Source organism: Rhinopithecus bieti, unplaced genomic scaffold (assembly GCF_001698545.2).
Source record: "Rhinopithecus bieti isolate Rb0 unplaced genomic scaffold, ASM169854v2 scaffold_52893, whole genome shotgun sequence".
Taxonomy (NCBI): domain Eukaryota; kingdom Metazoa; phylum Chordata; class Mammalia; order Primates; family Cercopithecidae; genus Rhinopithecus; species Rhinopithecus bieti.
This window is the reverse complement of record NW_016820680.1, coordinates 60887-85872: the sequence shown is the minus strand read 5'-3', so window position 1 is coordinate 85872 and position 24986 is coordinate 60887. Positions and strand designations below refer to the sequence as shown.

Below are 24986 nucleotides of genomic sequence, written 5' to 3'. Positions count from 1 at the left end.
ACAGAAGATACTTCCTGGTGAAGAGGAAGGAGGGATAAACAGGAACACTGTAAAGGGATCTAATTCCAGCTTGAAGACATACATTTTTTTCATCATTCGCCAGACAGCAGGACACGGGCAGCAGAATGCAGACATCAGAAACAGTAAGAGTGGCAGTGTTCCCCCAAGTAAGGGATGCACAATGACCTATTATAGAGCTTAGGAAAAATAGAACTTTTATTCATATTTATTTTGTTTTGTTTTGTTTGGGTTTGGGTTTTTTTGTTGGTTGCTTGTGTTTTGAGACGGAGTCTCACTCTGTCGCCCAGGCTGGCGTGCACTGATGTGATCTTGGCTCACTGCAACCGCCGCCTCCCAAGTTCAAGTGATTCTCCCGCCTCAGCCTCCCGAGTAGCTGGGACTATAGGTGCCTGCCAGCATGCCCGGCTAATTTTGTATTTTTAGTGGAGATGGGGTTTCACTATGTTGGCCAGGCTGGTCTTGATCTCCTGACCTCAAATGATCCATCTGCCTCGGCCTCCCAAAGTGCTGGGATTATACGCATGAGCCACTGTGCCTGGCCATTCATGTGTATTTTTGTCTCTCTTTTAAAATGTTTTATATTCTTTATAATGTGCATTAAATCAATGCATACACAAGTTATAAATTAAAAGTACACACATATTCAAGTGTTTGCTCAAAAATCTTTTTACTGATAGGCATGGCTACACGATCATAGACCAGAGGAGAATGACGCCTGGCCTGGGAGCCCTGTGCCTACTAGAAGCACATTAGATTATCCATTGACTGACAGAACAGGTCTTTTTTGGGTCCTTCTTCTCCACCACAAAATACTTGCAGTCCTCCTTCTTGAAGATTCTCTGGCAGTTGTTTTTGTCATAACCCACAGGTGTAGAAACACTGTCATTGAGACAAAACGGGGCCTGTTAGAAGAGAAAGGACCCCAGCACCCCTCCCCAGTGCCAGCTCTGTTCAGGAAGTCACCCATACTCCAACTTAAGGGCACCCTTTGGCTGGCAGCCCCAGAGTGTGGCCTCCAGGAACCTGGACCACTTTGTACCATAGAGTCACACAGCCTACCCCTACATTCCATCCTGCAGGCACAGAAGGTCAGCAGTAGGTGCTGACAGGCCCAGGGGCAAGTCTAGCTACTCTGGAAAGTGGCAGCTTGTTCCATGCTGGCTCCTCCCACCCTCCCTGTTCAGGAAGCAGCTAGCATATTGTTGATAGAATGTGGAAAGGAAACAAATCCCAGCCCTGACTTGGAGGCCTGTTGGCAAAGGAGCTTTCTCAAGCAACCGGAGCAATGAGTCACTCCGGGCCAGTGTCATGGAGCCCAGGGAGAAGCTGATGAAAATCAGAGACCACCTCTAATTGAGCTGCAGTTCATACAGATATTCTGAAGAGTTCTGATGAGATGAGATGAGATGAGATGAGATGAGATGAGATGAGATGAGATGAGATGATACTAATGCTAGAATATTTATTATTATTATTATTACTTTAATTTTTTGAGACGAATTTCACTCTGTCACCCAGGATGGAGTGCAGTGGCACAATCTCAGCTCATTTCAACCTCCGTCTCCCAGGTTTAAGCGATTCTTCTGCCTCAGCCTCTTGAGTAGCTGGGATTACAGGAGCGCATCACTACCCCCAGCTAATTTTATATTTTAGTGGAGATGGGGGGGGGGGTCTCACCATGTTGGCCAGGCTGGTCTCGAACTCCTGACCTCAAATGATCCACCCGCCTTGGCCTCCCAAAGTGCTGGGATTAGAGGCATGAGCCACCATGCCCAGCCCAATGCTAGAATATTAAGTGGAAAAATCAGTCCACAAAATTGTGATATAAAATTTGATATCCACTATGTAAAAGAAAAAAAATGTAGAAAAGAGACATAAAGAAATGATGATAGAAGCTGAGGCATGGTGTCACATGCCTGTAATCCCAGCTACTCAGGGGGCTAAAGTGAGACGACAGCTTGATCCCAGGAGTTTGAGACCAGCCTGGGCAACATAGTGAGACCCTGTGTCAATTTTTTAATACAAATAAATACATAAATAATAATATAGAATATTAATAGTTATTATCTTTACGTAGTCAGGATTATGAGTACGTTTTTCTTCTTTTTTCTCCTATACTTCCCCATGGTTCTATAATTCATATGTTTTACTTAGAAAATTGGGGGAAATGTCATTTAAAACCTTTCATATTTAAAGGTGATTGCTGGCTGGTAGGAATGTAAAATGATGCAGCTGCTGTGGAAAACAGCTTGGCAGCTCCTCAATAAGTTAAACAAAAAATTACCATATGACCCAGAAAGCTACTCCTGGGCATATGTCCCAAAAGAATTGAAAGCAGGGACTCAAACATTATATGCCAATGTTCGTATATTGATAAACATTATATGCTAATATTCAGAACAACATTTCTTACTTTAGCCAACAGGCAGAAGCAACTCAAGTGTTCAACAAATAAATGGATAAGCAAAATGTGGTATGGCCATGCCATGGAATATTATTCCGGCAGAAACAAGAATGAAGTACTGATACATGCTACAACATGAATGAACCTTGACAACATGCTAAATGAAATAAGCCAGACACGGAAAGACAAACATCGTGTGAATTATATGAAATATCTAGAGTAGGCAAATTCATAGAGATAGAAAGTAGATTTGAGGTTACCATGGGTTTGGGGGATGGGGAATCTGAGTTATTGTTTAATGGATATAGAGTTTCAGGTTGGAGTCATTAAAAAGATTTGGAAATTAAGTACATTCATAGTACTCTGAATGTACTTAATGCCACTGAATTGTACGTTTTAAAATGGTTACACTGACACATTTTATGTAGTATATATTTTACCACAATTTAAAAAAAGGTTAAAAATAAAGTGGTGCTTGTTGAAGAGATACAATTCTTTCAGTTCATGGTAGGAAGTGAAATGGTGAATCTCCTCTGCCTGTGTGCAAGTACAAGTTGGTAAGGCAAAGGGCGTATTACTGGATGCTTATTTCAATGCAAACCAGACTTAGCTCTATAGATGAAACTGCAGAGAGAGAGAGGGAAGAGAAACTGTCAACATTGGATATTCAGCTATCCAGAATCAGTGGTTGGATGACCTTGGCCTTTCGTCTCCCACTGCCTTTTCCTCACCCAAGCCAGGGAGCTAGCCCTGGGTCCAAGCAGCGTGGAGCCCAGGACATCTCCCATGCCCTGCCCTGGAGCCTCTGCCTGGGCCCCCAGCCTCAGGCTCCACTGCCACTGAGCACCTTGAGATCTGGGCAGCATCCCACAGAGGGTGCAGTGGGTCCAAAAACTTCTTCCAGAAAAGCTTAATCAAAGTTTGTATTTTCCATGGAGGAGAAAAAAGTTCATGAGAAAAACAAACTTGGTAGGAAGTGAGGCATTTCCAGGGAAGAAGGCGTTGATTCATTTCCCCTTTGTGGAGCAGTGTGCCAAATGGAATAGGCAGCATGGCAGGAGAAAAGGAAAGGGCACTTTGAAAACTGACCAGGTGTCAGTTACTGTCCCAGGCTCACATGACACAGAATTGGCACAGAGAAGACCTTAAGTGTTTGTTGGGTTAAAGAATATATAGCAGAATCTCATTTAATTCTTATAGCCACTTGATTATACCTGATTATACTGTGAGGAGACAGAGGCTCAGAGACATTCAGAAACTTACTCAGGGTCACACAGCTAGTATACAAGGGAATGGAGATTCAGACTCAAGTTACTCTGACTCCAATAGTGAGGTTCTTCCCTCTTCACTGCAAGGAGCAGCCTGGCTCTTTTCCACACCAGGCCCATGAGAATCCCAGCCTACAGTGGAGAATCTTAGAATAGGGCAGGGATGCCAAATCTGAGTGACATGGACACTTTAGCCGCCAGGGACCTGCGCTCCTTTGTGAGGGAGGGATCAGTCACCAGTCCTTCACCTGGCTGGGATACAATCACACTCTACCAGAGTGACATTAACATTTGATATAAAGACAATCACAAATCCCTGGAGCCACAAAATCAAGGCTCAGCTGTAATACCCAGTGATCCGGCCAATGCGATGCCCAGGAGCCTGCTCTGAGCAGCCAGCCATCTCTCAGTCCAATATTCCTCTGTTGCATTGGCACCTAGCATGGGGCCTCCTCAATAAATGTGGCTGGAACTCTCCAGGCACTTCACGTTCAGTAGGACTCAGGTGTTCTGATCTAAGTTAAGTGCTTGCTTCTCTACTCATGGTGTCCTCATAAGATTCTCGAGGCACCTGTTAAAATTCAGACTCCTTGGCCCCTCACCTACAGATTCTGATCATCAGTTCTAGGATGGAGCCCAGGAATCTGTATTTCATCAAGCTTCCCAGGTGAGTCTGTGATTAGACAAGTTTGGGAAATGCCCCTTGACACCAATGCTTCTGCCATCAGATCCATTCCTGTTCCTGCAAAACACTACAAGCCAAGGCTACAGGAAGAAGTTAGATGGATTTGGGGGGTTGGGAGTTAGGTAGCTGGTATGGACATAGCTGCTGAGGAAACAGGTAAATTAGGACCGCACTGAGGGTACTCTGTGTTCTGTCTGCTCAAGTTCTAGACTTCTGGTGTCCATAGCAACCCAGCAGAAAACATCTGCATAGCCTTTGGGTTGACGTGAGTTAAACTTGAGCAGTGAAGCAGCATAAGTTTTATGGTGCAAGGCACACTACAGATCCTCCCTTTACCCCTCACATCTAATCCCTCTGCCTATGCTCAGAGCCACTGCTATTTTTGCAAATCTACAAGGCCCAGACTGCAGTGATGACCGGGCCAATCTCTAGAATAGTGTCAGACCATTTAGATACTCTTTCCTGTCTTCAGGAGCCCATCTGGAATAAAGCTACTTATCAAGTTTCAAAAACAACAGAAAAGAAATCAGACTGAGGTGGAAAACAACCCAAGTGTTCATCAACAGATGAATGGAGATGCAAAATGTGGTCTCTCCGTATTACAGAATATGATTCAGCCTTGAACAAGAAGGAAATGTTGACGCATGCTACAACACAGATGAACCACCAAGAAGGAAATGTTGACGCATGCTACAACAGAGATGAACCACGAGGATATTATGCTAAGTGAAATGAGCCAGTCTCAAAAAAGCAATTACTGTATGATTCCACTTATATTAGGGACCTAGAGTAGTCAAAATCATAGAGACAGAAAGTAAAATGGTAGTTGCCAGGGGCTGGGGAGCAGGGGATGGAGAGTGACTGCTTAATGGGTACAGAGCTTCAGTTTCAGAAGATGAACAAGTTCTGGAGGTGGATGGCAGTGATGCCATAACAGTGTGAATGTACTTAATGCTGCTCAAGTATACATTTAAAATTGTTAACATGGTACATTTTATGTTACGTATATTTTACCACAATTTTTTTTTTTTTTGATACCGAGTCTCACTCTGTTGCCCAGGTTGGAGTGCAGTGGCGCGATCTCTGCTTACTGCAAGCTCCACCTCCCGGGTTCACGCCATTCTCCTGCCTCAGCCTCCCAAGTAGCTGGGACTACAGGCACCCGCCACCACGGCTGGCTAATTTTTTTTTTTTTTTTTTTTGTATTTTTAGTAGAGACGGGGTTTCACGTGTTAGCCAGGATGGTCTTGATCTGCTGACCTCGTGATCCGCCTGCCTCGGTCTCCCAAAGTGTTGGGTTTACAGGCGTGAGCCACGGTGCCTGGCCCACAATTTTTTAAAAAGAAACAGGACTGAAAGCTAACCCCCCAATACCACAACACCAAGAGTAAGCCCTAACATAAACTATGGACTCAGGTGATAATGATGTGTAATGTAGGTTCATCAATCATAACAAATATACCACTGTGGTGGACTATGTTGATAATGGGGAGGTCGTGCATGTGTGAGGGTGGGAGGCATATGGGAAATTTCTGTACCTCTGCTCGGTTTTGCTGTGAATCTAAAACTACTCTATGTAAAGTCTAGAAAAAACTAAAACAAAAACTAAACCCCTGAAGGTTGGAATTTTGCAAGAGAGAGTAGCTGTTCCTCAGAGAACAGCTATATCCCCCTCTTGGCCAGCACTGGCTTGAGACTTACAGGGTGCAACAGAAAATTTCTGTTTCGTAGCAAGAGCATGTCTCACAGTTGTCAGTCTGCCACTTCGAGTTTATTGGGTGTTTGTTTCCTTCGAGATCCGTGCATTCTAAAACAATACACACAACATCATCAGTGCAAGTCATGCAATGAGAACAAGGCCTATCAGGACATTGAGTCCTGCCCCTACTATCTATACCCCTCCCAGAGAGAGAGGAGCTCAATAATTTTAAAGGTATCTAAGAATGGTGCTCCTGTATTCACCCATGGCTAATTCCAGTACTGTTCAGTTCATGCTGCTGATAATGTTTTCTTACAGAAAGCTTACATCCTTCTAAGTTTTATTTCAGAACAGATATTTCAAGAAAAAAATAAGGGCCGGGCCGCGGTGGCCTCAAGCCTGTAATCCCAGCACTTTGGAGGTTGTTCCGAGACTGTGGGTGGGCGCCGGGATCACGGGTGTATGGTTCATGGATGTTTGAGTACCATCCTGGCTAACGGGCGTGATATTGACCTGGGTGTGGCCCGTCCTAGCGTGGTGTGAAATATAGGTTGGTGTAAAAAAGCTAGGCGGGTGACAGGTGGCTGGCCGCCTGTAGTCCCAGCTACTTGGGAGGCCTGAGGCAGGAGATATGGCGTGAAGCCTGGGAGGCGGAGCTTGCAGTGAGGCTGAGATCCGGGCCACCTGAACGCCTGGGAGCAGAGCCAGACTCGCGTCCTCAAAAAAAAAAAAAAGAAAAAAAGAAAAAAAATAAGGCGCGCTTTTTTTGAATCAGGTAGTAGCCATGTGAGCCTATGGGTACTTGGGACCATGTTTTTTCCTGCTGGATTATCTCTGGATACGTCTCTTACTTCTACACTTCCCTTTGCTTTGCATTGGTGGTTTTCAACCCTGGGATGTTTCAACCCACATGTGAAACATCTTGGGTACTTGAAAACCACCCATGTCTCAGCTCTACCCTAGAACAATGAAATCAGTATTTCTGGGTGCAGGACCCAGGCTACTGTGTTCTTAGAAGGCTCCCCAAGTGAGGCCAGGCACAGTGGCTCACGCCTGTAATCCCAACACTTTGGGAGGCCGAGGCAGGTGGATGACCTGGGGTCAGGAGTTCGAGACCAGCCTGGCCAATGTGGCAAAGCCCTGTCTTTACCAAAAATACAAAAATTAGCCAGGCATGGTGGCACACACCTGTAGTCCCAGCTACTTGGGAGGCTGAGGAGGTAGAATCACTGGAACCCAGGAGGAGGAGGTTGCAGTGAGCCGAAATGGTGCCACTGCACTCCAGCCTGGGAGACAGAGCATGACTATCTCAAAAAACAAACAAACGGAAACACAAAGGCTTTCATCTGCAGACAGGTCCATCTGCCAGGCTGCAATAACATAATAAACATTGAAAAGCCAAGATTTACCCCTGGTAGAATCTCCTGGAACTCCCTCATTAGGTATGACATAGCATGATGCATTGCATAAAGTCACGAAGGTGGCAAAGATCACGAAGCCGCCCAGGAGAACATTCTGTAATGTGAAGAAAGGTCAGGGTGGAGAATGAATTAATTCAGAGGATAATCCTTGACTGAGTGCTGTGTACCAGGACCTCGGCTGGTTTCTGGTGAGAGGTTATGAGGTGGAGTTCCTAACCTCGGACGACCTAGCGAGGGAACAAGACCTGCACAAGTCACTAGCATGAACTACAGAAAGAGGCAAACAGGAGTCAACAGGCATGGGGCAACAACGATAAGTGTGCTGTTTCATTGCAGAGGAAGTTCAGGAAACCCTTACAAATAAGGCAATTTTTAGCTTCTTTGCAGCATATGTAAGACTTAAAGGACAGAATGAGGAGTTTCATGAGAAGAATGAAACATTAACAAATATATAGAAGAGAAGCAACACAAATATATAGTTGAAGGCTTATTATAGTTAACTGGATTGGTTGGAGATATGATGAAAAAATTGGGGCCAGGCTATAAACACAGACTGTGAGGCTAAGAACTTCATTTCCTAGGTCATAATGGCATCTTTTATGACTCCACGAACAAACCAGTTAATCTATACTGAAATTTAGAACAAGGAAAAGTATCTAGTTGACTTTGCCATCTTTTTGAGATGAGCTAAATAAACAAACAAACCTTAACACGGTAATTTCTGGGAACTTTTGAAAGGGAAGATGGTGTTAAATAAAATGTATAGGAGGCCATTGGTGTTTGGACTGAGCTCCTGCACTAGGCCCAACAGACCAAATCAAAATGCAGTCGCCCTTGCTGAAGTTCTCTGTCACTAAGCCAAAACTAAGTTGCTTATCCAACCTTCTAAGAAATTAGGAGAGAGTGAGAGGTAATAGCCAAATGCCCAACAGGCCAGTTTTAGCTGACATGATGAGAAAGTCCCCTCTGCTTTAACTTATAAGCAAAGTCACTCTGAAAAGACCAATTTACTTTTGTTCTCTGTTTCTGCTTTTCTGGCTCTTTCTGTCTATAAAGCCAAACTACTCTGGTCAGCTCTGCAGAACACTCAATCTATTTCATGGAATTGCCTGATTATAGGTATTGCCTGATTATAGACTTACAAGTAAAAGTTAATTAAGGGCCAGGCATGGTGGCTCATGCCGGTAATCCTACCACTTTGGGAGGCTGAGGCGGGTGGACTGCCTGAGCTCAGGAGTTTGAAACCACCCTGGGCAACATGAGGAAACCCATTCTCTACTAAAATACTGAAAAATTAGCTGGGCATGGTGGCACGCGCCTGTAATCCCAGGTACTCTGAAGGCTGAGGCGGAAGAATCACTTAAGCCTGGGAGGCGGAGGTTGCAGTGAGCCAAGATTGTGCCATTGCACTCCAGCTTGGGAGAGACAGTGAGACTCCTTCTCAAAAAAAAGAAAAGGGTCAATTAAGATCTTTAAACTAAATGTGTTGTAATTTTGTCTTTTGACAATGGGAATGAAGGCATTTATTCTGCAAGATTCCTGAAATTTATTATGAAATGATGTTACTTGAAGTAGTATGTTACTCATATAAGAATAGAAAGATAGGCAGGGCACAGTGGCTCACTCCTGTAATCTCAGCAATTTGGGAAGCTAAGGCAAGCAGATTGCCTGAGCTCAGGAGTTCAAGACCAGCTTGGGCAACATGGTGAAACCCCATCTCTACAAAAAATACAAAAATTAGGTGGGCGCGGTGGTGTGCCCCTATAGTCTCTGCTACTTGGGAGGCTGAGGTGGAGAATCGCTTGAACCCAGGAAGGTTGAGGCTGCAGTGAGCCATGATAGCACTACTGCACTCTAGCCTGGGCAACAGAGCGAAACCCTGTATTTAAAAAAAAAAAAAAGGCAAACACAGGGATAAAAATAGAGAACCTAGAAAGTTCCAAAGGTAGTTGGATAAGATAAAAAAGAAAAAAAGAAAACCCAGAACGTATAAATATATGTAGAAGTTTATTATAAAATAAACATGTTATTTGAGTTCTGTGGAGAGCGATTATTCAAAAAATGGTATTAGAACAAGTGGCGAACTATTTGGGGAAGAAACAAAGTTAATTTCCTACTTGAGTCCCCATTAATGAAATGAATTCTAAAAGGATTCAAGGATTAAGTTTTTACAATAAGATCATAAAATAATCACAGCATATATACATAAGTACTTATTCTAAGCATAAAAAAATAGATTTGAGAATATAAATGTCATAAGAACATAACTGAAATTAGAAAGATATCAAATTTTCAGAACAATATCATTACATACCAATGGGGGAAGAAAAACATCTTAAACAGAAAAATGGCAAGAGAAATAAAGTGGCATTTCACGCACACACACACACACACACACACAGAAATGATGAATAAACACATGAAAAAGTTCAACTTACTGATAACAAAAGCAATGTAAAATGTAGATGAAATACAAACATAATGGGATGGTGAGAATAATCTTTTAATTTATAATGCCCAGAGGGAAATAGAGACATCTATGGGAGGTGATATGCACAAGAATGACTTACTTTGAACAATTATTATGGAGAACAATTTGCTACTATATATCTACATTCTTAAAACCATTTACAACATTTGGTTTCACCTTTTCATCTCCAAGATGTGATCCTAAAAATGGCACAGACACAGAGACAGACTCCTCCACAAGGATGCTCACTACAGTGGAAAAATGGAAAGAAACAAAATGCCCAAGAACAGAGCTGGTGGAGAACAGTGACTCAGAAGAACACCTGGCGAGCCAGCAGGGTAGAAGGTGAAGTCACATGAGCAAATGATGACCACACGTCACCACATGAAATGAAGCAGGCTATGAAAACGTGATTCCCGTGATGCGGAGAGAGATGCTCAGAACACACTGAGGGTTTTGTATCAAATAACAAGTCATTGTTGGATGGGAGGATTAAGACAATTTTCTTCTTTGGACTTTTCCTCTTATTTTCTAAATTTTCTACAATAAAATGTATGAGTTTTAGAGCCAGAAAGAAAGAAAGAAGTTCTTTAAAAACAACACAACGCTTGATACATTGAGCTCAAGCCAGGACGTGGAGTGGCACTTGTTCTGTTTCATTCTTCTTTTGAGGAACCTTCAGCTCGAAATCAGGGTGGAAACCTAAACTTTTTTCCCCAAAAGCCAGCCTTGTTGACGGCATTTTTACTCCTTTTATGCAGAAAGAGGGCTCTTGGGGGACTGGGGATCACTGGAATCTTGTGGATCTTGTTTCACTGAGTCACAAAGCAGGAGAGTCAACAGGGACAAGCAGGGCTGCATCCCAGGACAAGTGACATGTGCAAAATCCCCAAGTCTCCTGCAGCTCTAGAGCAGAGGCACGAGATTGAACCACCAGGGGAGAGTCCAAACATGGTGACAGCAGAGAGCAAATTATGTAATTTTGAGATTACCCACTTGACAGTATCTCAGAAATAGCCTAACACTGACTCTCTCTCTCTCTCTCTCTCTCTCTCTCTCTCTCTCTCTCTCTCTCTCTCTCTCTGAAATTCAGTTTTCCTCCCCTGTAAAAAGAGGGGTTCTCCCACTTGGGTAAGCATTAGAGTTACCCAGGGAGCTCATAGGAAACACACAGTCTCAGGGTCAGTGCCTCAGTATCTTTACCTAGTCTCCCAGGTGAGAACCCAGGTACAATGACCAACCCAGTGCTGCTTTAATGTGCATTCCTGGGAGTTTATTTTGTTTTGTTTTATTTTGTTTGTTTTTGAGATGGAATCTTGTTCTGTCGCCCAGAGTAGAGTGCAGTGGCGCAATCTTGGCTCACTGTAACCTCTGCCTTCCGAGTTCAAGTGATTCTCCTGCCTTAGCCTCCTGAGTAGCTGAGATTACAGGAGTGTACCACCATGCCCGGCTAGTTTTTGTATTTGTGGTAGAGACAGAGTTTCATCATGTTGGCCAGGCTGGTCTCAAATTCCTGACCTCAAATGATCCGCCCGCCTCAGCCTCCCAAAGTGCTGGGATTATGGGCATGAGCCACTGTGCCTGACCAGAGAGCTTATTAAATAACCTGCAGATTCTGCTTCAGTAGGTCTTCAGACTTACACAGAAACTCCCAGGTGATGCCCACACTGCTGGTGTGAGGCCCACCCCTGAATAGAGAGGCTCTAAAGCTTCTTTTCATTCCTGTCTTCTATTCTGCCACCAGCCTTCCCTCCCTTCATGTCTTCCTTTCCTGCATTTAGTAATCCTGAGCTCCTGATATGTGCAGGCACAGGAGATACACCACGATGCCAGAATGGGCTTGGGTTTTCTAGATGGTGCTGCTAGCCTTGAGATGAAGCAGACTGGCAGTGCTCTTAGAAGTTGTGTCTCTTTAGGTAAATTACTGTTCCTGGAAGGGTCTTATCCCATGATCAAGAGTTGCAGGTCTGGCCAGGCATAATGTCTCACACCCGCAATCCCAGCACTTTGGGAGGCCAAGGTGGGAGGATCACTTGGGCCCAGGAGTTAGAGACCAGCCTGGGCAACATAGCAAAAACTCATCTCCACTAAAAATAACAATAAATAAATTAATAAATTTAAGTTAATAAAGAGTTGGGGGTCCTCAGGATCTTAGGCAGGCTGCAGTATTGCCAGCTCCGCAGCTTGCTAAATTCACTGTGAGGCTGCATGGAGGACGGGCTGGAGGAGCCAGTCGAGTGGAGATGGGGAGGACCTCCCACCCCACTGTTGTTTTACCATCCCCAGTTCTGTCTCAGGACAGTTTCTGAGAGTTTGTTTGTCTTGCCGAGTGGCCCAGAGGAGGCCCAGGGTCTCCTCCTGAGGACCCTCTCCAGCTTCCCTTGGCTCCTCCCACTTGACTGGTTGCTTCTTGCCTCATCTCGCTTGCAGCCCCAAGGGCAGCCCAGTTCATTCCCTGGAGTTAGCAAAGAATGTTTTAAGAAAGATCAAGTTTAAGACACAAGAAAAGCTTGCAAGGGTTTTTATAAATTTTGAAGCAAAATTCTTTCTTGGCCAGGCACAGTGGTTCACACCTGTAATCCCACCACTTTGGGGGGCTGAGGTGGGCAGATTGCATGAGCCCAGGACTTCAAGACCAGCCTGGGCAGCATAGCAAAATCTTGTCTCTAAAAAAATACAAAAATTAGTTGGGCATGGTGGCGCTCGCCTGTGGTCCCAGCTACTTGGGAAGCTGAGATGGGAGGATCACCTGAGCCCAGGAAGGTCAAGGCTACAGTGAATCGTGACCACACCACTGCACTCCAGCCTGGACGACAGAGTGAGATCCTGTCTCAAAAACAAACAAATAAACAAATAAAACCCCCAAAACCCAAGATTCTTCCTTAACACACGATAGTGAAAAGGGCCTAGGAAAATGATTCCCAGACTTGAGTAAGCATTAAAATCACCCGGGCAGCTTTTAAAATTGATGCCCTGTTCTCACTGCAGCCCAATTAAATCAGAGTGTCAGGGTGGAAGATGGGTGTCAGTGTTCTTCAAAAATTCCCCCGGGAGTTCCACTGCCCAGCCAAGTTTGGGAGCCCCTGGCAGCGAGAGAGGGATGCCTGGGTTCCTATCTCAGCTCATTCACAGGCTTGCGGTGAGACCCCAGTGGCAGCTCCTTCCCCGCCCCAGGTTCAGTTCCCTCATCTCAAAAACAATGCAGTCATGTAGCTCTGAAACTATTTTTAATTTCAAATTACTCACATGGGACCCAAGAATCAGAGACAGCTATGAAATCTAATTGATCCCCAGAATACTGGAAGGAGAAACAACTTATGTCTTAGATAATAGAACTAGTGCTAAACTCATTACAATTTTCGCAATGTGCAGAGTACAATCCCACCACTTTGGGGGGCTGCACATTGAATTGCAGGTAATAACAGAAGATTCCTAACTAGGTCACATTTACCATTCAATGCTATGCGGTAGAAGCACACATCACAGCATATTAAAATAAGGAATACATATTCTCTTTTGCTTTTCTAGCCTTTATATATAAAACCAGTTACCTACCATTGTGACAAGCAGGACTCCTTATAGACAGGTACATACAGGAAAAGTTGCATCCAACTTTTATACTGGAGAGGGCAACTACGCTTTCGACATCATTGGGAATAACAAGGTAAGAACACATTGAGTGTTTACAGAGGGTTGACTAGCAAAAGGAAAGTATGGTTTCAGATGATTTATGAGTTATTAATCAATCAGATCTCCACCCAAGTTATGTGTTTACCTTGTCCCCACCCCGATCTGCATTTGCTCCTGACCTGAAAGAGCAGAGGAGGAGAGAACTCCTCTTTGCTGAGCCTTCGCCCTATACTGGTGGATTGCTAGCACATGACGTGTCCTTATTTGATTCTACACACAAAGAAACAGAGCCTCAGGGATGCCAGTCACAATAGCCAGGTGGTGAAGGTGGGTTTTGTGAAGGCATAAGAATAGCCCACAAGTCAGTTCACCAGACCCATTAGGCCTGGGTCTGTGGCCCAGATGACACTGCCCTTAGGGTCTGGCATGAGAACAGAAATGGGTCAAGCCATCCTGCAGGGCACAGGAGAGCAAGAACTACATACAGCTTGAGTTTCCCTGACAAGCTCAATCGCGGGACCTTTCTAGAGCCCTTCTTGAATCTGTAGTCTACTCCCTGCTGCATCAAGCAAGCCTTCCTTCTCTTTGTTCCACAGTGGTCTCCTCCCAAACAACCACGCCTGCCCTCGTCATAGCCAGGATGGTCTTTGGGGAATGGCAACAAGCAGAACCTCCTAGGGTGCTGCAGGGACTTACTACTTTATCTGTTTGCTCTGGCTACCACAACAAAACACTGCAACTGGGTGGCTTTGACGAAAGAAATTTATTTGCTCACAGCTCTGGAAACTAGAACTGTGAGGTCAAGCCACTGGGGAAAGCTTGTTTTCCTCTGAGCCCTCTCTCCTTGATTTGCAGATGGCCACGCTCTTGCTGCCTCTTACATGGCATGCATCCCTGGTGTCTCTCTCTGTGTCCAAATTTCCTCTCCTTATAAGGACACTAGCCATATTGGATTAGGGTCCACTATAACTTACATTTTACTTGAGCCACCTCTTTAAAGGCCGTGTCTCCATTGCAGTCACATTCTGGGATATTGGGGGTTAGGGCTTAAACCAATGAATTTTGGGGGGATACAATTGAGTTCATAAGACAACTTTATCACAAGAAGTCCCCTCACACCTTGCCACAGCTTGCTACAGTTCCTAAAATTTAACACTGAGATCCCTCTGCCCACAGATGAGAGTTCACGCTCCTAACCAGAGGGTCCTTGAGGCTCTTCTGAGCTGGCCACAGTGGCCCTTTCCAGCACCATTCTCTACCCTCCCTAAAATCAGCCTCACCACCCCTAACACAGCTTGGGGTCACTCTCCTGCTCCCTAGAAGAGCTGTAGTGCTGTCTGGCTGCCTCCTCACTCACCAAGGGTGCCACACACTTCTGCCTTCACCTGCATAAATTAAGTGTTCATCGACTAAATTCCAGGAAAGTGGGGCACATTCATCATGCACTGTAGCCCCTTGGTTACTTTTAAAACTCGAAGTTTGAAGAACTTCCTGTAGTGTGAAGTGGAAAGTTCTGCCTCACATTGAGAGCAACTAGGACTTGCTGCCCTCACCGCCTTGCCTCCAGGGCACAGGCGCTAACCTTGGCTCCAAAACACTCTCATCTCAACAAGTCCTCTTCAGAGAGGGTTCAAGGACACTGGCATCACGCAGAATCTCCCTAGGAATGGTGGTGTGGAGGGTTCTGGCTCTTAGGGCAAGGGTTTCTGGAGTCCAGTGTGCAGTGTCAGTGCACGGGGGCCATGACTGTGACTGGTAGCAAGGTGGTCTTGCTGGAGCAGTGTGGTTTCAGTGCTCTACCTGACCTTATGCCAAGAAAGCCTGTGTCTCTGGCCTTTAGTAGAGGCTTGAATTATCTAATAAATCTCTTTCCACCTCAAATGACATAGAGCAAGTTCTACTGTTTGCAATTAAGAACTTTGTGACCAAGACGGTGACTGTGACCTATTGCTGTCAGTGTCCCTTCCAGTGACCAGCAGGGTGCCTGGCACAGAGCAGCTGCCCAGAACAGGATTTCACCTGGGTTATCTCAGGTATTCCCAAGTAAAAAGTATCCTGGCAAGACCAACCCACACCGCTGCTGAAATGAGCTCATCTACTCCAACCCCAGGGGTTGAGAAAGGGATGCTCAGAGCAGGTGTGGAAGAAGGCAAATGAAATGAGCAGTGCTCTCTGGGTGTGTGACAGCCAGCTCTGTCCAAACCTGCTTGATCAGTTTTCAGTGTTGATCCTACCTCAACTGTCATCCTTATAGATGGAACCGGCTTATTTTTCTTTTAATTATTTATTTTTCTTTTTATTTATTTTAATTTTTTTAAAAGAAAGTCTTGCTCTCCTGCCCAGGCTGGAGTGCAGTGGCACCATGATAGCTCATTGTTACCTCTAATTCCTAGACTCAAGTGATCCTCCCACCTAAGCCTCCCAAGTAGGTGGGACTATGGGTGTGTGCCACCACACCCAGCTAATTTTTAGATTTTTTGTAGAGACAGGGTCTTGCTATGCTGCCCAGCCTGGCCTTGAACTCCTGGGCTCAAGTGATCCTCCTGTCTCCCAAAGTGTTGGGATTACAGGCATAAACCACCATGCCCAGGCTGATTATTATTTTAACGGCCACATTTTATTCCATAGAATGATTTGGGCCATCATTTATTTGGTTCCTCTTGTTGAACACTCCGGTTGTTTCTGACTTTTTTTTTCTATAATTAGAAATACTGTTGAAATCCAGGTCCTTCAGATAAAAATTTCTCACACTTACACTAATTTCTTTAAGATAAATTCATAGAGGCCAGGCAAGGTGGCTCACGCCTGTAATCCCAGCTACTTGGGAGGCTGAGGCAGGAGAATCACCTGAACCTGGGAGACGAAGGTTGCTATAGGCCGAGATCACGCCATTGCACTCCAGCCTGGGCAACAAGAGTGAAACTCCATCTCAAAAAAAAAAAAAAAAAAAAAAAAAAAAAAAAAAAAAAGAAATTAATCGAGGTAGAATTTCTGGGTAAAAGAAAATTATAATTCTCTTAGATTATCACCTATTACTCTGATAGGTTTGAAATATTTTGTCTTAAATTATTTTCTTTGCTAATTGGCAAGATTATACTTTTATTTTCTTTTTTGAGACGCAGTCTTACTCTGTCTCCCAGGCTGGAGTGCAGTGGCTCAATTTCGGCTCAGTGCAAGATCCGCCTCCCAGGTTCATGCCATTCTCCTGCCTCAGACTCCCCAGTAGCTGGGACTACAGGCGTCCACCACCACGCCTGGCTAATTTTTTGTATTTTTAGTAGAGATGAGGTTTCACTGTGTTAGCCAAGATGGTCTCGATCTTCTGACCTCATGATCCGCCCGCCTCAGCCTCCCAAAGTGCTGGGATTACAGGCGTGAGCCATTGCGCCCAGCCTAGACCTTTTTCTGTATATGTATTGACCAGTTGTTTTTCTTCTTTTGTGAATACCCTGTTCACTCATGTCCTTTAGCTTTTTTCTGTTTGGGTGTTTATATTTTTCTTCTGGATTAGTTAAGGCTCCTAATATATTAAAAATATTAATCTTCAAGTGTCACATGTGTTAAATATTTCCCTGATTTTTTTCATGGTCAGCACATCCATTCTGGAGTTAAAACTAAGGAATGAAAAATTTTCACTTACATTTTTATCTCTCAAATGATATGTTTTGACATGTAGAGATTTTAAACTTTAACTCTGACTACAGCCACACTATCCCCACCTGTGGGTCAGCCCTACAAGCCCCAGAGAACACCTCAAGATCTATGGAGTCACGCAGCCCTTGGGCTGATGCTGTCGCAGTGGCTGCCATTCATTCCCGCGCTTTTTTGTTTTGTTTTGTTTTTCTGAGACAGGGTCTTGCTCTGTAGCCCAGATGGAGCACAGTGGTACGATCTCAGCTCACTGCAACCTCCGCCTCCGGTGCACAAGCGATTCTTGTGCTTCAGCCTCCCCAGTAGCTGGGGCTACAGGCATGCACCACCATGCCCGGCTATTTTTGCATTTTTAGTAGAGATGGGGTTTCACCATTGCCCAGGTTGGTTTCAAACTCCTGACCTCAAGTGATCTGCCTGCCTTGGCCTCCCAAAGTGCTGAGATTACAGGCATGGGCCACCGTGCCTCGCCATCATTCCCAGTGTTAAAAGAACTTTAGACAAATTAAATTTAACAGAGTTTGATTGTGCAAAGAACGCTTTGTGTGAATCAGGCAGCCCCCAGGAAAAAATAGGTTCAGAGATACTCCCGCGCTATCTCATAGTTGAAGATTTATGGACAGAAAAAGGAAAATGATGTACAGAAAGTGGAAGTGAGGTACAGAAACAGATGGCTTGGTGACGGCGTGGTGTTTGTCTTATTTGAGCCCACTTTGAACAGCTGGCCGCCTGTGAGTGGTTGAAGTCTGGCTGCTGTGATTGACCGAGACTCAGCTACTTGGTACGAAAGTAGGTGACAGCCTATTTATGTCCAGTTAGCTTACAGTTCACCATGTACAGATAAAACTTTAGGGTGAATTTAAAATATGTGAGGAGAAGGCTTTAGGCTAAACTTGATTTAACACCAGGATTGGTGGGGGTTCCCCTCACCAGTCTTCAAGCTGATGACTTGTCTCCCATCCGCTCCCTCTCCCATCCTGCTCTAGAGCCTTTCCAAACCATGATCTCTTCTCTTAAACCTCTCACCCAACTGCCTACTTCATACCCAGAACATAATCTTACTTCGTATCTCACAGAGACCACAGGTGAAAACTGCACCCCCACCCCCACCCTGCACATTGCCCTCCACCGGCTCCTGTTCTTTCCACTTTCCCTCTGGGTGTCTTCCTTACCCCAAACACGCAATGTGGATCCCATTCCCCTCCCCGTTGGCCCCATTCCTTCTCAGGGACCCCCTCCATAAAAGCCAGCCTCCCCGTGACAAGCAGGCATGAAGGGACAGATGGAAAAGTGTTCAATGTGCGAGGACTGCCCAATTCCCAGCCTGGCAAAAGCCAACTTCCCTGAGGGTCCACTTACACCCTGGCAGTTTTACTTTGTAGAGCCCAATCTTTGTAATACCCTGTGGCAGGACCCGTTTCTGTATTCGTCAGGATTCTGTTCTGTTGGAAACTGAACTAAAATGAGCATGGGCAAGAAAAGATGTTTTCAGCTCAAGTGTTAAGTCCAGAGGTGGACCAGCTTCTGGACTGAGGGGCTCAGTCTAGGACAGGCATTATGAGAGTTTTCACTCTGCAGAAACCAGAAAGACGGACTCTGCCCCCACCCGTGGATTCATTTCTTCATAATCTCTTGCTTCAGAAATATAATAAGACAAATTCTCCACGCCAAAGGATGCAGTAGAGGGTCCTTACAGCAACAGAAATGCTGTAGTGAAATGAACCCCCTACATGGGGTGAGGGTGACGATAGGATAGAGATCCTGGAGATCCAGGCAAAGAACTGAGCTGGAAAAGGAAGCCACTAATAGAATAGCGAGAAAGAACACTGTAAATGCTGTAAGCCATGGCTACTCTGGATAAGGTGTCACAAGAGTGCACTGGAATGCATTGAGGCTGACAAGCCAGGGACCAGGAAGACTGCCTGTGAATAATCTTTCTTGTTTTCTGTAAGGAACTTGGAAAGCTTATCCAGAGAGGTGTGAAAACAGCAGAGAAAACACTGAGACAAAGAAACGGGACGAAAGCAAACATGTTCGGGATTAGCCACTGAGAAACCTAAGAAACAAAACCAAATTTTGTCCCAGAGAAAAGGAAGACTTGGGCATCCCCTTGGAGGTCTGGAAGCTTCTTGTTTGTCAAGTGAATTAAAGGGTATTTGGTCAAGGAGCGTGTGTTTACAGCTTAGAGCAACTATGCACAGAACCCAGGAACTATCTGCCTCCCACACTTTCAATGGGTTGTCCCAGAGACCACTCCCTTTTGTGAAGCTGATGTTTGCCTTGTGTTGAATGTAACACGGTCACAAGAAGGCTCTGGTGACAGGGAGCTTGTATTTTCTTTCTGGATGTGGTATTCAAAGTGTTGAACAACAAGTATGGCTCAACCACTGACCCTTCAGTTCAGCTGCCAGCAGTCAGTCTGGGGCACCCTACTGTGCCAGGTTCTACTCCTTCTATTTCTGAATGATGTTGAGGTCTGGAGGGGCCAGGAGATCCAACATGCTGAGTGGGGGCACTCAGAAGTCTTGGGCAGCAGCCACGTACCCACCAGTATATCTGAACTGATCTATACCAGCATCACAGGCCCTCATTCTCCTCATAGAGCACATGCAAAATAAATGCAGTCACTGAATCAGAGAGAAGAACGCCAGCCAGCAATCTTCTGTCCTTACCATGAGCAGTGCCTTCCAGAACCACCCCAGGGTGCAGGGCTGAGAAGTGGGAGGGGAGCCAGAACCTCTCATGTCCACACATGCATTACCTCAGGGATTTCACGGCAACACAACAAAACAGGCCTTCTCACCCCCACTTTACCAGTGGGGCATTGAAGTTTTAGGATGGAAACAACTATTCAGGGTTTTCAGATAGTGAGAAAGAGCGAGAATTTAAACCCAGGCCTGAGATGTAGCAGGGACCCCTTTTTAGGAGCCTGTGCCACTACCCCCAGCTCCACCACCAAGCATGAAAATAAAGGAAAATCTTGAGTGCCTTCAAGGGAAATTTCAGGCATCCAGCTAGCCCTGAGAAGTAAGTAAGTAACTTGTTAGGCAGGAAGGTAACAGTAGCCCAAAACAATAGCCAAGGGAGCTAGAGTACAGAGATGTTTACTTTCCCTTTAGAAACTAAAGATAACAAACATCTTAACACATGTCCTTGAGTTTGTCATTCAGAAACCTGGACCTCCACCTGGACCCCCACCAAATGGATCTGTGGCCTGCAGACCTCAGATAGTGGGAGCTGAGGGCTGCACTCGACCACCTTCCTTCATTCTAAATTTCTTCCGGAGGGACCTGAACGCCACGCCCATGAGCTAAAGCTAATACTCTTTTCTGTTAACCCCAAATTTTCAGACGAGGTGTCGCCTCCTGAACCAACTACAAATCAAAGAATCTCTGAATCCACCTATGACCTATAAGCCCCTGCTTCAAGATATCTCACCTTTTTTGGGTCAAATCAATGTGTACCCTCCTTGTAGATTTACAATTTCGTCTAACTTGTGTGCTTTCCTGAAAATTTACCCCTGCCTTTAAAAACCCTTACCTGTGTGAAAGGAAACTATGTTGGCCCCCACCAAATAGCTAAGTTAAAGAGAAAATTCAAGCTGGGAACTGCTTAGGACAAATCTGCCTTGCATTCTACTCAAAAGTCATCCCTCTGCTCACTGAGATAAATGCGTATCTGATTGCCTCCTCTGGAAAGGCTAATCAGAAACTCAAAAGAATGCAACCGTTTGTCTCTCACGTATCTGTGACCTGGAAGCCCCCTGCCTGCTTCAAGTTGTCCTGCCAGTCCAGACCAAACCAATGTTCATTTTACATATGTTGATTGATGGCTCATGTCTCCCTAAAAGGTATAAAACCAAGCTGTGCTCTGACCACCGTGGGCACATATCGTCAGAACCTCCTGAGGGTGTGTCATGGGTGCATGTCCTCAACCTTGGCAAAACAAACTTTCTAAATTAATTGACAACTGTCTCAAATTTTCATGGTTCACATCTGCTGCAGCAGGACGAGTGGCAGACAAAACTCCTCAGACACTGAGTTAAAGAAGGAAGGGGTTTATTCGGCAGGGGGCATTGACAAGACTCCTGTCTCCAGAGCCAAGCTCCATGAGTGGGCAATTCCTGTCCCTTTTAAGGGCTCACAACTCTAAGGGGGTGCATGTGAGAGGGCCATGATTGATTGAGCAAGCAGCGGGTACATGACTGGGGGCTGCATGCACTGGTAATTAGATCGGAACAAAACAAGATAGGGACTTTCACAGTGTATTTCTATACAATGTCTGTAATCTATACATAACAGAACCGATTAGGTCAGGGGTCAGTCTTTAACTATCAGGCCCAGGGTGCGGTGCTGGGCTGTCTGCCTGTGGATTTCATTTCTGCCTTTTAGTTTTTACTTCTTTCTTTGGAGGCAGAAACTGGGCATAAGACAATATGAGGGGTGGTCTCCTCCCTTTACTGCCAGCCTTCAGAGAGGTCAGGATTTGAGCATGAGCTGCCTGGTCCCCTTTGTTCAGGGCTCTGTGAATAAATACCTTCCTTTCTAGTGCTGCAACCTCAGTGTGGATATCTGGACTTAACTGTACTGGGCAAGCAGACCCAAATTTGTCAAGCACATCCGAGTGAATAAACCACCAAACAGGCTTTGTGTGAGCAATAAAGCTTTTAATTCACTTGGGTGCCGGTGGGCTGAGTCCAAAAAGAGAGTCAGCGAAGGGAGATGGGGAAGGGTTGCTTTACAGGAGTTGGGTAAGTAATGGAAAGTTACAGTAAAAGGTGGTTATCTATTGTTAGCAGAGGAGGGGGTCACAAGGTACATGGTTGGGAGATCATAAGACTCACTGTCCAGAAGAAGAATGTCACAAAGTTGATTAATCAGCTAAGGTAGGGCAGGGACAAGTCACAATGGTAAGATGTTGTAATTTTGGTTAATCAGTTAAAGCAGGAACTGGCTGTTTTACCTCTTTGTGGTTTTTTGGCTGCTCCAGACTTCTTGGTTCCTGCAGGCCATCTGGATGTATATGTGTAGGACACAGGGGTTATACTGGCTGAGCTTCAGCTCAGAGGCCTGACACAATTCAGTTATATAATAGGCCTAAGGGCCCAAAAGCCAGTGCTCTCTCTCTTTTTTTTTTTTTTTTTTTTTTTTTTGAGATGGAGTCTGTTGCCCGGGCTGGAGTGCAGTGACACAATCTCAGCTCACTGCAACTTCCGCCTCCTGGGTTCAAGTGATTCTCCTGCCTCAGCCTCCTGTGTAGCTGGGATTACAGGTACATGCCACCATGCCCGGCTAATTTCTGTATTTTTTTTTTTTTAGTAGAGATGGGATTTCACCATGTTGGCCAGGCTGGTCACAAACTCCTGACCTCAAATCATCTGCCCACCTTGGCCTCCCAAAGTGCTGGGATTACAGGAGTGAGCCACCACACTCAGCCAAGCCAGTGCTGTCTTTACAGCCAATGCTGCCTTCCTCACACACCTGCCCAAAGGGCCGGCAGCATCTGTACTCAAGTGAAGAGATCTAAGCACCTTTGAGCCCCGGAGCAGCAGGCGGAGCTGCCACCAGCATGGGGCCTTTTATGCAGGGGATCCCGCAGCCCTTCTCCTTCCCCTTCCTCCTCCTTTGACAATGTGTTCAGGCCTCCCATGGCCTTTGGCATCAAGAAATTCCAATAGATGTTAACCAGCCTAGTAATTTAGTACAGCGTTAGCACCAAGTCGCCAAGGTTGAGGACATGCACCCATGACACACCCTCAGGAGGGTCTGACACACCCTCAGGAGGTTCTGAGCACAAGGTTCTTGTGCCCAAGGTGGTCAGAGCACAGCTTGGTTTTATACCTTTTGGGGAGACAGGAGCCATCAATCAACACATGTAAAATGAACATTGGTTGGGTCTGGAAAGGCAGGACAACTTGAAGCAGTCAGGGGGCTTCCAGATCACAGATACGTGAGAGAAAAACGGTGCTATTTCCAAATATTTCCAAACTACTCTCTTTTCCAGCTACTCACCAGGAGGAAAGTAAATGCCTGTCAGACATGGTTACTAATCTCCGCCTGTGGGTGGGATGAAAAGGAACTTGCTGCTGATTGGCTGGGGGTGAGTATCTGGCCAATCAAGTGCTCACCCTCACCTGGTCTCAGATTCCTCTTTGGCAAATGAGGGAGTCAATTCTCTATCAATGGGCAGCAAGTTCAAATGCTCAGGGGGCAAGTCAGGTAACACAACCCAGTGAAGCCAGTGTGATGTTTGTATATGAGGTACTTAAGAGCCTCACTTTCCTAAGTAAATACGCTTTCTCCTATTTTTCTTGAAATGCATACCAGTGCCAATCTGTTTCTCTTTACCCAATTTTGAGAAAGACGTATATATAAAAGATACATTTTTAGGCCAGGCGTGGTGGCTTATACCTTTAATCCAGAACTTTGGGAGGCCCAGGTAGGAGGATTGCTTGAGGTCAGAAATTCAAGAGCAGCCTGGACAACATAGTGAGAACTCCATCTCTACAAAGTAAAAAGATTAGCCAAATTGGAGGCTGAGGCAGGTGGATCACCTGAGGTCAAGAGTTCAAAACCAGCCTCTATAACATGGTGAAACCCCATCACTACTAAAAATACAAAATTAGGCAGGGTGCGGTGGCTCACGCATGTAATCCCAGCACGTTGGGAGGCCAAGGTGAGTGGATCACGAGGTCAGGAGACCGAGATCATCCTGGTTAACACGGCAAAACCCCGTCTCTACTAAAAATACAAAAAAAGTTAGCCAGGTATGGTGGCGGGCACCTGTAGTCCCAGCTACTCAGGAGGCTGAAGTAGGAGAATGGTGTGAACCCAGGAGGTGGAGCTTGCAGTGGACTGAGATCATGCCACTGCACTCCAGCCTGGGTGACAGAGCAAGACCTTGTCTCAAAAAAAAAAAAAAAATTAGCCAGATCTGGGGGCGCATACCTGTAATCCCAGCTACTTGGGAGGCAGGAGCATCACCTGAACCTGGGAGGCAAAGTTTGCAATGGGCCGAGATCATGCCATTGCACTCCAGCCTGGGCAACAAGAGCAAAACTCCATCTCAAACAGACAGGATAGGACAGGACAGGACACAACACTACATGACAAGATGAGAAGAAATAATATGTCTTTCACAATAATCTTTCAGAAAATAAAAAAGGATGGATCTTGCTCCAGCTCCTTCAATGAGGCCAGTGTTACCCCAATACCAAAGCTAGACAAACACACCAAAAGAAACAAAAATTATAGAATAATATCTCTCATGAATATAGATGCAAACATACTCAATAAGATACTAACAAACAAAATCCATCAACATATACAAAAGATTATACACCATGACCAAGTATGATTTATCCCAGAAATGCAAGGTTAGTGTGACATCCAAAAACCAAGTAATGCTTTCTCTAGTATACGGTGAGATTTTAAAACTAATTAATTAAAAACAACAAAACCCCCAAATCAGTGAATATAATGCACTAGATTAATAGATTAAAAGACATCAGATTGTCATTTCAATAGATACAGAGGCATTTGACAATAGCCAACATACATTCATGGTAAAAATTCTCAACAAACTAGGAATAAAAATAAACTTCTTCAATATGATAGAGGGCAACTACAAACAACCTACAGTTAATGTACTCAATGACGAAAGACAGAATGTTTCCCACTCATGTATAGGACACAGGCAAGAATGTCTACTCTTACCACTTCTATTCAACACTGTACT

The 24986-nt window shown here is 45.1% G+C and overlaps 1 protein-coding gene across 1 annotated transcript; it reads right to left on the bottom strand.

Moving 5' to 3' along the window:
- Positions 1 to 663: 663 nt before the first annotated feature.
- On the bottom strand, positions 664 to 13615 carry MSMB (microseminoprotein beta). The gene is made up of 4 exons (XM_017859825.1): positions 13524 to 13615; positions 7487 to 7592; positions 6080 to 6185; positions 664 to 900 (listed from the first exon to the last, which is right to left on the bottom strand). Exons 1-4 carry the CDS (start codon positions 13524 to 13526, stop codon positions 771 to 773), a joined length of 345 nt encoding a protein of 114 aa, XP_017715314.1. The 5' UTR covers positions 13527 to 13615; the 3' UTR covers positions 664 to 770.
- Positions 13616 to 24986: the final 11371 nt, after the last annotated feature.